General features: G+C 35.2%; 1 protein-coding gene across 1 annotated transcript; it reads right to left on the bottom strand.

Annotated features, from left to right (window-relative positions):
• Positions 1–1154: 1154 nt before the first annotated feature.
• On the bottom strand, positions 1155–9489 carry SMR3A (submaxillary gland androgen regulated protein 3A). Its single transcript, XM_054589673.1, has 3 exons — positions 9333–9489; positions 5837–5904; positions 1155–1763 (listed from the first exon to the last, which is right to left on the bottom strand). The coding sequence occupies exons 2-3, from the start codon at positions 5888–5890 to the stop codon at positions 1269–1271; spliced, it is 549 nt and encodes a 182-aa protein (XP_054445648.1). The 5' UTR covers positions 5891–5904; positions 9333–9489; the 3' UTR covers positions 1155–1268.
• Between the last annotated feature and the right edge of the window lie 5867 nt (positions 9490–15356).

Genomic DNA, 15356 nt, shown 5'->3' with positions numbered 1-15356 from the left:
TAGAAGAGAAGATTGCACAGAAGAAAAATATATCCCAGAAGAAACTAAAGAAACAAAAAACATATGGCCTGGAAGTAAATTCAGCATAAAATAAATGTTAATAAAAGGGAAAGCAGAACAAAAGAAACATTTTAAAATTTTCACCAGCCATTGTAGTATGGCTCAGCTCATGTATAACCATAATTCTTAGAGCGGATTCTCTTTCTATTTTTCTGTCATTCTTTCCTGGCAAAATTGGGATCTTGGTTAAATTCAGTCCTTCTGTTTATTCTGCTCTTGCATATATCCTGCCTGCTCAGCTCAGTACATCTACTTAAAAGTGTGTCTCTTCAAAATTTTTTAGGCTGTGCTTTTCAAGAATTCCATCCCATGGTTACCTAATCAATCATTAAAATAGGTATTCCTGCAGAGGGACTTCCCAGGTGTTATTAAATATAGATAATTAAACAGATTACTCTGGATTATTTTGGTAGGCTCAATATAATCATCTAAAGTCCTTGAAAGTAGATACATTTCTGCATCTGGAGTCAGAGAGATGTGGTGAAAAACTGTCAGGCAGAAGGGGTGTGCAGGGGAAATGAATGAGCCTTGAAACATTCTTCCCTAGAGCCTCCATAAAAGAGTGCAGCCCTGCCAATACCTTGATTTCAGCCTTGTGAGACTCCCAGCAGAGGAACTAGCTGAGCCATACTATTGTGTGGCCTTCTGATTCACAGCACTGTGAGATAATGCATTTGTGTTAAGATGCTAAATTTGTGGTAATATATGATGGCAGTACTGAAAAATAATACTGAAGTTAAATAGAGACCTCAAGACCTCACACTTAACATATCCAATGCAGAACTTAGGGTATTTCAAATCCTTGCACACTGAGTCTTCTCGGGTCTTTTCTTTCTCATTAAATAATACCACTATTCACATACTTGCATGAGCCCCACGTAGAATTATTTCCATATTATTTTTCTTTCTTTTTTTTTTCCTAATTGTATGATGGGTTCTGTTACTCCTACTTGTTGGCTACCTTCTTGTACATGCCCCGACCAGGGACTGAACCCACAACCTGGGTATGTGCTCCAACCAGGAATCCAAACCTCGACCTTTTGGTCCATGGGACAATATTCCAACCAACTGAACCATGCACTATAGGCCAGGACTATTGCTCAACTCTTTATTTTCACTTTGTTAGCTGAATGTTTATGTGAGTTGTTTTGGTTTCTCTCTAAGATTGTTTCCCCACAGAGCTCACAGATACTGGAATATCCCCATCCTCAGCCCCAATTGGGCAATAATTTATCAAGAAAGCTTTTGGTTGCATTTTTGGTAGTAGAAGTAGTTGCAGGGCTGGTGGATCCTGTTTTGGTGGTGGCCGGGTTTTCTGGGGCTGTGGTAGAGCTTGTTTTAGAAGCTTCTATTTGGGGTGCAGGGGTTAAGAAGCCAGGATTCACAGGAGGGTATCCAGGGAATTGTATAGGTTCAGGCAGATATGGTTGGAAAGGTGGATATGGATAACCTGGGCCATAAGGGGGAGGAAGAGGAGGTGGTGGAAACCTCCCTGGGCCATAAGGGGGAGGAGGAGGAGGTGGTGGAAACCTCCCTGGGCCAAAAGGAGGAGGAGGAGGAGGTGGTGGAAACCTCCCTGGGCCAAAAGGGGGAGGGGGAGGGGGAGGGACAAATCCTGGGCCCAAAGGAAAAGGTTGTGGAGGAAAAGGGGGTGGCAGTGGTGGTGGATATGGTCTCCTGGGGCCTCTTTGACTTTCACCAGGCTGTGGGGAAAAAAGAAGTAAACAATTTTAAATGAGATATTTCAGTGTCAAGCACAACAACTTACATTCTCTGTGGCAGGCAGAATTCTGAGATGGCTTTCAAGATCCCTGTTTCCTGCTGGCACATGCTGGCCTGACCATATCAGGTGAGCTTTTTAAAATAGGTTCTACAGGTCAGAGACAGAAGAAGCCAGAGACACTTGAAGCTGCAGTGAGTACTCTTCTCTTGGCTTTGGAGCCATGAGCCATGTTGTGGAGAGGAACTCATGGCAGTAAATGGTAGATGGGCAAGAGGAGCTAGGAATGGTTGCTGGCTCACAGTCAGCAAGGAATAAGGACCTCAGTTCTACAAACAAGGGACCCCAATCTTACAATACTCATACAAGCCTGAAAGAGGATCTGGGGCTCCAGAGAGGAAACATACTGCTGGCAACACTTTTTCAGCCTTGTCAGACCCTGAGCAGAGAATCTAACTTAGCCAAGGTCAGAATTCTGACCAAAGAATCTGTGAGATAAGACATTGATTTTCAAAGCTACTATTTTGTGGAAATTTGTTATGCAGCAAAAGAAAATATTTTATGTATCTAAGTCACACAGTTTGAAAGTCTATATTAGAGAAGAGGAAGAGTTTTTCTTTTGCTCTGTGAAAGCTAGGGTAGTATTGAATGGAAAAAAATTGTGAGCTAAATCATATCTTTTGCTTTTAGTAGAGACTATCATTGGCATCAATTTCAAATGGAGAAAATTCCTCATATCTCATTCAAAAGTTCAGGATTGTTTCAGACTTTGAAACTAGTAAGTTGTCAAACATATTATTGAGCATCTACTTTGTGCAATCAATATGCTGAAGTAGGAGCTATAGGGGTACAAACATGCCATATGTGAGTCTACAGGTCCAGTAGCTACCATACTAGAACGTACAAAAATGGCCCGAAGAGAGGCAGTTTCCAACCTCTGCTATTTAGAGATTGTGTGAATATGAAATACTTTTTGCGCCTCTCTCTCACTGTATCTGGCAAATGACAGTCATAAAAGTACCCATGTCCTAGGGTCATTGTCAGATTTGTTGTGAAACATTAGTAAAGTGCTTAGGGCAGTGCTTGGCTTCAGTGCAGTGCTCAGGAAATTTTATATACTACTATTTGTTATAACACCTAGGATAGTGCTTACAATTTTTGGAAATAAAAATAGTGGAAAAATAGTGCAGGAAACAAATACATTAGAGATTTAGAGTGACTAGTTTTGAGGAGAGGAAACATTGTCTTGCTGAGGAGGCAGCATTTGAAAGGGGGCTTAAATAATATAAACTGTGGAGAGGGCATGTCAAGTGGAGGGAGAGTATGTAAACGTTCCAGGGTAGGAAAACACAAGTCCTAGTCTCCTATATAGGACACACAACTGAATTTCCTTCCTACTGTCCCCCGGTCCTTCACCTACTTATCTGACATGGCCAGTTCCAAACTGTGGGATCCCCCTAAATCAGTCCTTTTCTTGATTTCTACTTGCAGGTCCTTAACCAGGGATGGCAGATGCCAAAGCCCTGTTCTGTTACAAATGTATGATCCTACAGCACCGCCCTGCATTCCCTTCAAATGCCTTAGATTTGTGTTATCCCATTCCCCAGAAGCCTATACTTTTCTAAGTTGACGTCAGTTTTATTAAAGTTCTCTACCTCTTTTTTAGCCCTCACCCAGCCCACTAAGCTGATTTTTCTCCTGTTTTTCCAAAGTAATGCAAGCAATTAGAAATGAATTTTATCAGTTTACTGGCCACATACTATAAAGTCATAGATATCTAGATATTTCCTTTTTCTTTAGAAGTATTTTTTTCAGGGTTCTGTCGGTTTTTCCTTATTATGCCTGAACTTCAATATGTGCCTTTTAACTGGTTTTCTCAGAAGATAACTATTACCTATGTTCCACTTTTAAGCAAGATCCATTTTTAGCCATGCATTTCCTTGTTAGCACTTTCTCTTCACCTCTTTTTTTGACAGTGACATTCTCTGAAAGGGTAGTCTAGGTTTGCTGAGACTCATCCCACTTCTCATATGTTAGTCACTCTTCAAAATGACTCCTGTCCTCAGCATGCTAGTAAAACACTTTTTTGGTGTCACCAATAAAACAAAAACTGCCAAATCACAGCTGTAGAACCGGTTATGTCAGCCCTCCCTACTCAGTGATAGCTTATTGAGTTATGGAGGAGGACGTTTGACCCAAGGGCTGACAATTCAAAGGCTAAATTGGGGTGTTTGAAAAGTTCAGGACTTGATTTTTAATTGGCAAAAACCCCAAATCCTTAGTGCAGAAAAATATTTCACATTATTTTCACTGTTGAGACAATGACTTTGCTGAAAGTACCCTTGTCTCCTAAGCCTATCCTGATTATCGATCTAAAAGTTATGTCTAATGCAAAAAACCTTCATAGTAAATATCTGTTCTTTTCCTAATCATTTAATCCAGCCACAGTGATTAGTTTCCTTTCCACAACTGGACAGTGGTAATGAACTTGGTAAAAATGATGAAGATACTATGTTAGAAAGAAAAATTGCCCTCTCAGGGGACTATAATGAAGCTAATCTGCTGCACTACTTGGCTTAAGAACAATTCAGCCAGGATATGAATATTTAGAATCTTAACTAATTTATCTTTAATGGGATTAATAGTAGTCTGTTTCAGGCTTTCTTCGAGGTTTAAATGATATAATGTCTGTAAAGCATTTAGAAAATTACCTGTCACATTATAAACACTCAAAAGATAACTGGATCAATATTACTACTTACCTGCCCATAATATTAATTATTAATCATCATGAATCTCGTACAATTAAGTTGGGGAAAGGTTCATTTCTATTTGAACTGCTTATATTATTGGAATTCTGGAATTTATTTTGCAAAAACCCCCCATTGTTTGGCTAATCAATGACTGATTCTCTAAAACAAGAAAGTGTTTCATAGTCTGAGGACATGAAAATATTAAATATAAACTTTAAGATAAGATAAGTAAGCCACAATATTACCTTTTTAACATGTCAATATATTTTATTGGTTTATCAAAAATCATATCACATCTATAATGTACTTAGTAATATGGCCAAGGTCTGACTGCTTGAGAGACCAATCAAATAGCTCCTTTATTCAAGTTTTTGAGAGCAGATAAAAGAATTCTTTTGTGTCTCATAATGATATAATTTTATGTTTCCTGCTTTTGTAAGTCCTAGTCTCTTCTGAAAAAAAGTTTTTAAAAAAATCTTTTTCATTTGATATTAATAGATTTTACAGTTCTTTGGTAGAAATTACTCTGAAATTAATCTCCTTTTTCCAAAACTGGAATTAATCTATTCCTACTTTAAATCTGATTATTATTCCACTACTTATAGAACCCCAAAACTTGTGGCTTTTTTAATCCCTTGAAACTTTGGATATTCTTTGAATATTTAGAAGCTTCTGTGGTGCTCAACCTAGTTCTTTACGCATGGTAGGTGTTGATTGATATAAATGTTTATAATTTATCAAAAGTTGCCTGAATCCTTGTAGAAATGTACATTTCTGGGTCCTACTATTGCACACTCATTCATTCTGGAATAAGGCTTGGCTTACTATATTTTAAATAAGTGAGTCAGGTTACTCTGATGTAGATGATTCATGAATCTTACGTTGGTAAAATGTTTCTATTTTAACTATGCCATTTATATAGATGAGGCAATAAAATCCCAATAAAATTAAAGAATATGTTCAAATATGTTTTAAAAAGTCATTAATATATTGGATCAAAAATTTGCAATAATTTATTCTCCCTACTTGTGAAATTGCTAATGGATGGGTACCCATATTTATATGTGTCTGTATAGTGCAGTCTGATATTATAAAATTAAATGGTCCAATATGGTAGCCATGACCTATGTGTGGAAATTTAAATTAAATTAAATTTATAACTTAAATTGAAATTAAAGCAGTAGAACAAAGTTTCATGAATGATTAATAGCTACTAATACATATGGAATAGTAATATCATTAATGTAAAAAATATGACTAATAGTTGTGAGAAAAACATGAAGATGTGATTAGTGAGACTTACCGAGAAACAGGCTTCCAGAGCCAGAAGGCCCAAGATTAGGTACAGTGATTTCATTCTTATTGTTACTCCTGAAAATAAGCACAATGACAGATCAATATTCCTTCTTTTTTTGAAAGTGTCCCAACCACTGCTATTTGATGTAGTATAGAAATAGCACTGGAACATTTTAAGAAAATTGTCTAATTTTATTTTGGACTTCAAATTAATATGGAGCAATACTGTTAGGCTCATGACATGGAACTATGAAATGATGAAACTGGTTTTCACTTTTGACTTGTAAGCTAAACACTGGAGATAATGGCAAAGAGTTGTTCATAAAATGTTTTATTTGACAGAAGCTTTTATGAGTAAGATTTTTACTCTCTGATTTTTATCATGTAAGCTGATTCTTTTCTTTTCTTTATTATTGTGATGTCCCAAGAAATAAAATTTTTATTTATTTATTTATTTTTATTGAACTTATTGGGATTATCTTAGTTAATAAAATTATATATGTTGGTGTACAATTCCATAATATGTCATCTGTGTGTTGTACTGTGTGTTCATCACCCTAAGTTATGTCTCTTTCTATCACCATTTTCCCCCCTTTACCCTCTCTTGCCTTCCCACACCCCAATTTCCCTCTGGTAATGTCCATACTGTTGTCTATGAGGTTTTTTGTTTGTTTGTTTGTTTGTTTTTTTAACCCCTTCACCAAGAAATAAAATTTAAAACATAGATTAAGTTATATTAGTACCTCAAATACAAATCTACAAAGAAATGTAATCCCTATTATGAAATATCAAGATGTTCAAATCCAAATAAGGGTCCATTTCAAAGACACTTGACCCTTGAACAAAACAGGTTTAAACTGCAAGTGTCGACTTATATGCAGATTTTTATCCAGTAAATATACAGTAGGCACTCCATATCCCCGGTTTTGCATCTGCACATTCAACCAATTGCAGATTAAAAACTGTTTTTGATCTTCTCATTGGGAATCTGGGGGGTACAGAAGAACAACTGTATGCATTGTTCTATACCATACTCTGTATAAGGGACTTGAACAGTGTACAGGAGGGTCCTGGAATCAATCCCCGTGTAGATGTCGAGGGATGACTTGTGAGCCAAAAATTATACTCAGATTTTCTACTGTGGGGGGTCGGTGCCCCTAACCCCTATATTGTTCATGGCTCAACTGTAGGTTAAAGAAAAATTATCATGTAATATATATCCTAGTTATAACAACATTCTACTAAGTTACTTTATTCCATGATAAACAATCTCAGGCTACTTCCAAAAATACATATAATGTACATCAAAGACCAAGGGCAGAAAATACAATATGTTCAGCTTTTATACTCTCAGTTGGCTTCAAATTTACAATATATTTCAAGTACGTGATTGCTCCTGTTCTGGGAAAGCAGTGCATGCAACTTTGTGAAGACTGGCTTTCTGGTAGTCAACTCTGCCCTTCAGTTGAGTGTGTTGACTGAACAATTCAAGTCTTGAAAGAATCTTAGGGACAAATTTCACTGAATATTAAATTATATATGTATATAGATATTTCTTTAAGTATTACTTTTCCTATGACACATTCTTGTGTAAAGTTTTAAAAAACAAAGACAAAACTAATAATAAAAATATAGTGTAGAACAATTCAGTTCTCTTAGAGTATATTTGATAGTGCTCTGGTCATTATGAAGCTCAAAAAAAAAAGAGGTACATGGGGGAAGAACTAATTGATTGTGTAATTGGACGGATTAATTGTCCTAAGTGTCCACACAAATGCTTTTCTCTGACATATAGAATTTCAACAAATTTAATCCATTTTATGGCTTACCAAATTTCATTTAAAGCATGTATTCTTTTTAGTGAAAAATGAATCTTCTCTAAAAGCCCATGAAAATGATATCTTTAAAAGTTTCAGAACAAAACACAATGGTACTAGCATATAAACAGACATATAGATCAATGAAATAGAATAGAGACTCCAGAAATAAATGCATTCCTTTATGGTTAATTAATATTTGACAAAAGGGGCAATAACATACAATGTGGTAAAGACAGTCTATTCAATAAATGGTGTTGGGAAAGTAGAATAAGTGTGTGCAAAAAATGAAATCAGATCATTTTTTCACCATTCTCAAGAATGAACTCTAAATGGATTAAAGATTAAATATAAGATTTGAAATCTTAAAAATCCCAGTAGAAAACACAGACAGTAAAATCTCAGACATTTATCATAGCAATATTTTTTCTAATATACCTTCTCAGGCAAGGGGAACAAAAGAAAAAATAAACAATGGGACTACAACTAACTAAAAAATTTTGTACAGCAAAGGGAACCATCAACAAAACAAAAGGACAACATATTCACCAAGGATATATATGATAAGGGGTTAATATCTAAAATTTATAAAGAACTTAAAAACTCAACACAAAAAACCCCATGACGACAATAAACAATACAATTTAAAAAATGGGCAAAGGACCTGAATGGACACTTCTCCTAAGACAGCCAATAGGTATATGAAAAGTTTCTTGACATTGTTAATCATCAAAGAAATTACAACCACAATGAAATACCACTTCACACTTGCCAGAATGGTTATCATTAATAAAGCAACAAACAACAAATCTTGGCGAGGATGTGGTGAAAGGAAACCCTTGTGCACTATTGGTCAGAATGCAGATTGGTGTAGTCACTGCAGAAAACAGTATGGAGTTTCCTAAAAAAATTAAAAATGGAACTGCCTTATGACCCAGAAATTCCACTTCTGGGAAAATATCCAAAGAAACTCAAAACACAAATTCAAAAAAGTATATGAACTCCTTGTTTGTTGCAGTGTTATTTACTGTTGCCAAAATTGGAAGCAGCCTAAATGGCCATTAACAGGTGAATGGATCAGAAAGCGGTGATACATTTGCCCTGTGGAATACTACTCTACTGTAAAAAAGAAGGAAATCTGACTTTTTGCAACAGCATGGATTGACCTGGAGAGTATTATGCTAAGTGAAATAAGCCACTCAGAGAAAGAGAAATACCCTATTATTTCACTCATGTGTGTAATCTAATGAACAGAATACACAAACAAAGTAGAAATAGACCCATAGATACAGAGAACAGGCGGACAGCTGTTAGAAGAGAAAGGGGTTGGGGGGCTGGGGGTAAAAGGTGATGGGATTAAGCCAAAAAAAAAACCCTCATAGAAACAGACAACAGTATGATGATTACCAGAGGGAAAGGGGGATGGGGGAAGCTAGAAAAGAATAAAAGGTGGTAAATGGTGATGGAAGGAGACCTGACAGCAAGTGGGGAACACATCTTACAATACACAGATGATATATTATGGAATTATGTAGAATTATGATAGAATGATGTACAATTGAAATGTACAAAAGTATGTTAACCAATGCCATCCTAATAAATTCAAAATTTTTTTAAAAAAATGAATCTCAGAAAAGTTTAGTATTCATAGTAAAAATTCTTCATTTCATGTTTCCATGTACCTACCTTGAGTGAGTATCCTTTTCAGGGCTGAGTAGTCTGCTGGTTAAAATGTCTCCTGCAAGTTATTTTTCCAAAGATGACAAAAACAGGTGAGAAATAACAAGAAACCTCGGCTCTTATATATATTGCAATGGATTTCTAGTGATAATAAGGAAAGGCTGGTTGGGAGATGTAAACTTCTAGGTTGGTGTCATTTAAACAAAGATAGAAAAGTGCCATTGCCAACTTGGCAATCTTTTTCTACAGAGTTATTTTTTTTTAATTTCTGAGGAGCTTTGACCCATTCAATATTTTATGTTTCCTGAGGAAACATATATTATATAATAAATCATAATGTCCTTTTGTTTCAATAAAATAATCTGGAGCTTGTGGTGCACTGTTGCTTCTTTATTTTAAAGAAAAGCTCAAGCTGTCCTATTTCGAATAATTGTAATAGGTCATCTTTTGTTATATGTTACTATTACTATATATTTTATTTTAGCTAAAAGTTAACTACATTATGTGAGAAATTTCAATGCCAAATAATTTTAAAATTAAACTCTATTACAATATAGATATAATTTAGGGGGATGAAACCTAGAATGAAAAGCAGAAGTTGTTATTAAATCAGTGTTGCTAAATACCACATACAGGATACTGTGGGCAGTTATGTACAGAGGTAGTTCAAATATATTGCTTGAGTTTTGGACCACTGTGGTATATCTTTTGGATTTAATGTTTCAATTCTTTTTTTTAGTTGAAGTAATAACATTGTATTACTATTTTATTCTTAGGTATCTGGTAATCTATGTATTATTTCTCCCTTTTATGTAAAATTAGCATAGTTGAGTAAATGTTTTTGAGGGATGACAAAAATGAGTGCTTGGATTAAAATTTGATCTAAATTTTGGAAATAACAAGAAAGAAAAACCTAGTGTTAGAAGAGTCAGAGATGCATGCAGTTCCTTAATCTTAACCATATTCCAATTTTATGTGTCTGTGATTGTTTCAAAATGTGTAGATTATTTAAAAGATATTTAAATGGGCATTTTTTCAAAGGAAGTTTCCTTTGCCAGTGAAGAACTAAAACAGTGGTCTGACATTGTGTTTTAGAAAGTCACATGTTGTTGCCATAATTAACTTGAGAAATTTAATTAAACAAAAAAGTAACAATGTAAAATTTTCAATTATGGGAACATTATATGGATATATTTTTACTTTGAAGTGTATATCTATGGGAAAGTCAAAGTTTTATATTTTTAATGAACCCAGGCTTTGAGGGTTTTCTTATTCTAGATGATTCGATAATCTCTAGTTTTTAGAAAATATTACATAATAATATTTGCTATTATTTAAAAAGCTTTTTACCATTTACCTCATGGCTACATGAAATGAGTTTTGTTATTATCTCCATCTTACACAGAGATACTAATGAACCTAAATCTGCTCACTTTTAGACCTGAATACTGAGTTAAACAGTATTCCAGGCTGCCTCCTATAAAAGCCTGTTAGAGAAAGACAAGTACCCTATGATTTGACTCATAAGTGTAATCTAATAAACAAACTGAACTAACAAGTAAAACTGAGACAGATTCATAGATGGAGCACAGGTGACAGCTAGTGGGGGTGGAAGGAGAGAGCAAAAAGGAAATCTTGTGTGTGGTGATTGCTGGGGAGGAGGGGTGGAGGGGTTATACGGGGGTTACATGGTAATGGAAAAAAATACAAAAGATGAAGCTGGACTCCAGTAAATATAATCATTTATCAAACAATGGATAAACACACAAGATATTCTAATATAAATATATGTACAGAGAGAATAAGACATTGTATGCTTCTTAATAAAAGAAAACACCAGATATAAAATATGTCCTGAAAAAACCCAACCTCTAAACACAATCAAGTCTTTAGATCCAATTACTATTTTATAGAACAAACAGAGGACAAAGGAACTTGAACTACACCATGGGAATGCAATTCACAAAATCCATATGGTGAGAAACTCTACAGAACAAATGACCTGGTTTCTTCAACACATTGCAAAGAGGAAGAAAGATGGATGGGTAACTGATAGATTAAAAAAAATTTTAAAGATCAACTAATCAGAATGTGTAGATCTTATTTGGTTCCTAATTCACATGTATTATACAGTTTGTACAACAACAGGTTATTTGATATTATTAAGGGAATTAATGCATAAGTGAAATAATTGTATTCTCATTATGTTATAAACAAGAGTCATGTTTTTTAAGAGATACATTTTTAAATAGTCATAGATAAAATATGATTCCTGGGGCTTGCTTAAATATACTCTGGGAGGGGGTTAGTGAATTGAAGTATGGATGAAGCATGATGGATTCATTATTATTGGGGCTACGTACTGGGTACATAGATACTCATTATACAATTCAATCTATTTTCTGTACGTTTTAAATTCCCCATAACACAAGTTTCAAAAAAATAAAATGTATCCATCATTTAAAAAATAAATAACCTTCATAAACAACTAACATTATATGTTAGTATGCTGCAGAGATTAAGGTGAATTTAGAGACAGGTTATTTTTTTCAAAGAGCTTATTTGCTGGGTGATATCAGATTAACTATTTCAACTCATTGTGCATCAGTATCTTCATTGAAAATGTGGACATTTATAATTTCCATGTCATGGAGTTTAGCTATTCTGTAGTTCATTTGTCCACCCATTCAACATTTATTTAATGCCCACTGGGTGTCAGGTATACTTGTCAAAGTCACAGAATATTTAAATGTTCGGTGTGCTAAAAATATTTTGGGAGTCACAGATGGTGTTGGAACAAAGAAACTACATTTTGAGGGTTAATCTTTGTTTTAAATTACCGTACCTAATTTAAAAATTCATTTGCTTTGTTACGTTTTTGTTGCCTTAAAAAATTCTGATGACACAATCAATTCTAATACACTGTATTAACTGGTTTGTTAAACTTAGGGCTTAATCAGTTACTGAAGAATTAACATGTCATTATGGTGAAGATGATTTTATGTCTGAGTTAATATGGAAAGTTCAACAAACTACTCTTTTCTCTGAGAATAATTCATGTTGTGAAAAGAGGAGTATCTCTTCTTTCTTGTTTTGATGTTCACATATTTTTAAACCAAGCGTTTTAAATCCAGGAACAATCTGCATTGTAATGGATCATTGGTCCTGGAGGATTTAGGATGAACTTTGGCAAAACTGAAAGATAATTTCTGAGTGACTTGTGACCAAAAAAGTATTAGAGCATAGTAAGCCAGCGGAAGCATGTGTCCGTTAAGAAAGAAAGAGTCACTCAAATTAATCTTTAATTAATTCATGGCTTTAAAGATCCTGAGTGAATACTTTCTAAAATAGTACTTAAATAAACTAATGTCTCTAGTCACAGGAAGTTCAAGGTGATGGTGAAGTCACATTAGTCTTTGTTCAGAGACTTATGTGACAGATATAAAAATATTTTCATGAATAATTATGTTTAATCAAATTAAACTCAGTCATGTAGCAACATATTTGCAGTCTGCTGCTCTGTTGTGCAACAGTACAACTGTTTCTTTGGACCTATGGTAAGTGTATAAATGTGTGTCTTCTAAATTATGTATTTGGCTCCAGCCTGTGTATGAAAATAAATATATAGTTGCCTTTTTTTTAATATGTACAAATAATTTTTTTTTCTCTTTTTTCTCATTTCTTAATACATTTGTCTCTGCCTCGCCCCCACCACTTTCCTTTGCCCCTTCCCTCCTTCCCTCCCTCAGCTCTTCCCCTTTGGTTTTGTCCATGAGTCCTTGCTGTATGTTCTTTGACTTTCCCCTTCCCTTCCTCTTCCCCGCCCCCCATCAGTTGCTTTTTAATTAGAATTTTGTTAGATAGGTAACTCTAAATAGGTAACCAAAGAATTTCTGTTCCTTTTTTCAAGATCTCTCTTGGAAATATTCCTGGCCTCATCTTATTATTCAAAACATATTCCCTTTTTCACGTTTTATTTTATTTTCCAAAAAAAAAAACCAAAAAACAAACAAACAACCTGGCTGTATACAAGTTTTCTCTGTAAACTAGATCCAATGCTTTTAAAAATATAAAATGTAAATGAAACATATTTGTTAGTTGATAAATCATGTTATATTTATTTCTTCATTTAATATGCAAAATAACTCTAAGACATAGGAAGAAAAGAATATCCTAGTTTTTTAAACAAAAAAAGAAAAATAGAAGGGTAGAATTAGTACTAAGATCATTATCAAACATGTTTAATATAGTTTATTTTTTCTTTTTCAATGTATTGTTGTTCAGTTACACTTGTCCTGCCTTTTCCCCCGCTGCTCACCCCAACCCCGTCCCCTGACTCCCACAGTCAGTCCCCGCACTGTCCGTGCCCATGAGTCCTCTCTTCGTGTTCCTTTGCTTGCCTCTTCTCTCCTCCGTTATCCCCCTTCCCTTGTCCCCTCTGATCACTGTCAGCTGGTTCTTTATTTCCATGTCTCTGGTTCTATTTTGCTCATCTGTTTGTTTTGTTGATTAGGTTCCACTTGTAGGTGAGATCCTATGGTATTTATCTTTCACCTCCTGGCTTAGTTCACTTAGCAGAATGCTCTCTGGTTCCATCACTGCTGTCACAAAGGGTAGGAGTTCCTTCTTCTTTCAAGTTTGCTTTTTAAAAATTATTCATAGCGTACTAGTAAGAATTTGTTACTTAAAAAATAAAGAAGGACTCTAGGAAATAAAGTCTATTTAAAATATGAAAGTTATATGTTCATCACCCAAAAGCTAGTACAAATACCTTAAATAACAACTTTATGTTTTTTGGGAAAATGGTAATTGTTCTCTGAAATGGAAATCAAAAGACCTCAGTTTCAGATTTGACCTTGCTCCCTGTGAATAGCATGGCCTTGGGAGAAATTTTGTTAACTTTCAGGGCTTTATTTTCATCTGGGAAGTAGTAAGGTTAAAATAAATAGCTGCCTTTTGTCCCCATTAGTGGTAGATCTAGGTTTGGAGGGGCATAAGGCTTATATAATTTTGGGAACTGACTATAGGAACAAATACAAAATTATAATTACCAGCTACCTGCAGTTTTGTTGACAGCAGCATAGAGAAGGGAAGGAAGAGCGAGCGCCAAGTCCCAGGCTGAGATGAATCGGGAATCGTCTCGTAGAAGATTGGGAGAGTAATGGGCTCTGTACCATGGGGCTTTACTGCAGTAACAACAACAATCTCAGTGACTAACAAAAGCAAACCTTTATTTGTCTTTTGTCACGTGTTGGCAACCGAGAGCCGCCTGTTTCTGCAATGGTGTTGTGTGTGTTTCTCATTCCAGGATCCAGGTTGAAGAAATAGTTTCGGTTTCGGATCTGCAGCTCTTGGAATATAAAGGAAAACGTAAGAGCGGGACTGATGGAATTTCTGCCTAGGAGCTGCCTATGTTGGGTTGGGCTCACATTTGAAGGCCAAAACAAGTCACAGTGCCACTTTAAACAAAGTTTTTAATTTTTTTAATTACAGTTAAACTTCAATAATAGGATTGAGATATACAGCATATTAGTTAGACATTTATATAATTTACAAAGTGATTAGCATGGGTAGCCTAGAGGAAATTATACTGAGTGAAATAAGTCAGACAAAGACAAATACCATATGATTTCATTTACATATGTAATTTCAAAATATGAAAGACACAAACAAAACAGTAACGGACTCATTGATAACGAGAACAAAGGGATTGTAGCCAGATGGGAGAAGGGTTGTGGGTTAAATGAAAAAGGAGAAGGGATTAAGAAGTACAAATGAGCAGTTATTATAGTCATGAGAATGGAACGTGCAGCATAGGGAATACAGTCACTGTATTGCAACACAGTGCCGCTTTGTCAAAGAGATGGGGGGTATACTGGGCACAGAGGGCCTGATGCCCTGCAGCCTTATGGCAAGGGTGGAAATCTATAGTCCTCTTTCTGTAAGGGTAGTGGAAGTACATGGTTGGGAATGGTCATAACCACAACTGGGAAGCAGCAGCCAAAGGGTTGACAGACCCATCTTATTTCT

This window comes from Pteronotus mesoamericanus, unplaced genomic scaffold (assembly GCF_021234165.1).
Source record: "Pteronotus mesoamericanus isolate MK-2021 breed Mesoamerican mustached bat unplaced genomic scaffold, CSHL_Meso_final contig_130, whole genome shotgun sequence".
Lineage (NCBI taxonomy): Eukaryota > Metazoa > Chordata > Mammalia > Chiroptera > Mormoopidae > Pteronotus > Pteronotus mesoamericanus.
Note: the sequence above shows the minus strand (reverse complement) of the source record. Positions and strands in the feature narration are given on the sequence as shown.

Excerpts from the sequence above, each read along its gene's own strand:
- SMR3A (XM_054589673.1), bottom strand. The coding sequence starts at position 5,890 with ATGAAATCACTGTACCTAATCTTGGGCCTTCTGGCTCTGGAAGCCTGT. Across the intron at positions 1,764-5,836 it reads CTCTGGAAGCCTGTTTCTCG|CCTGGTGAAAGTCAAAGAGG; the intron begins GTAAGTCTCACT and ends TTTTCCCCACAG.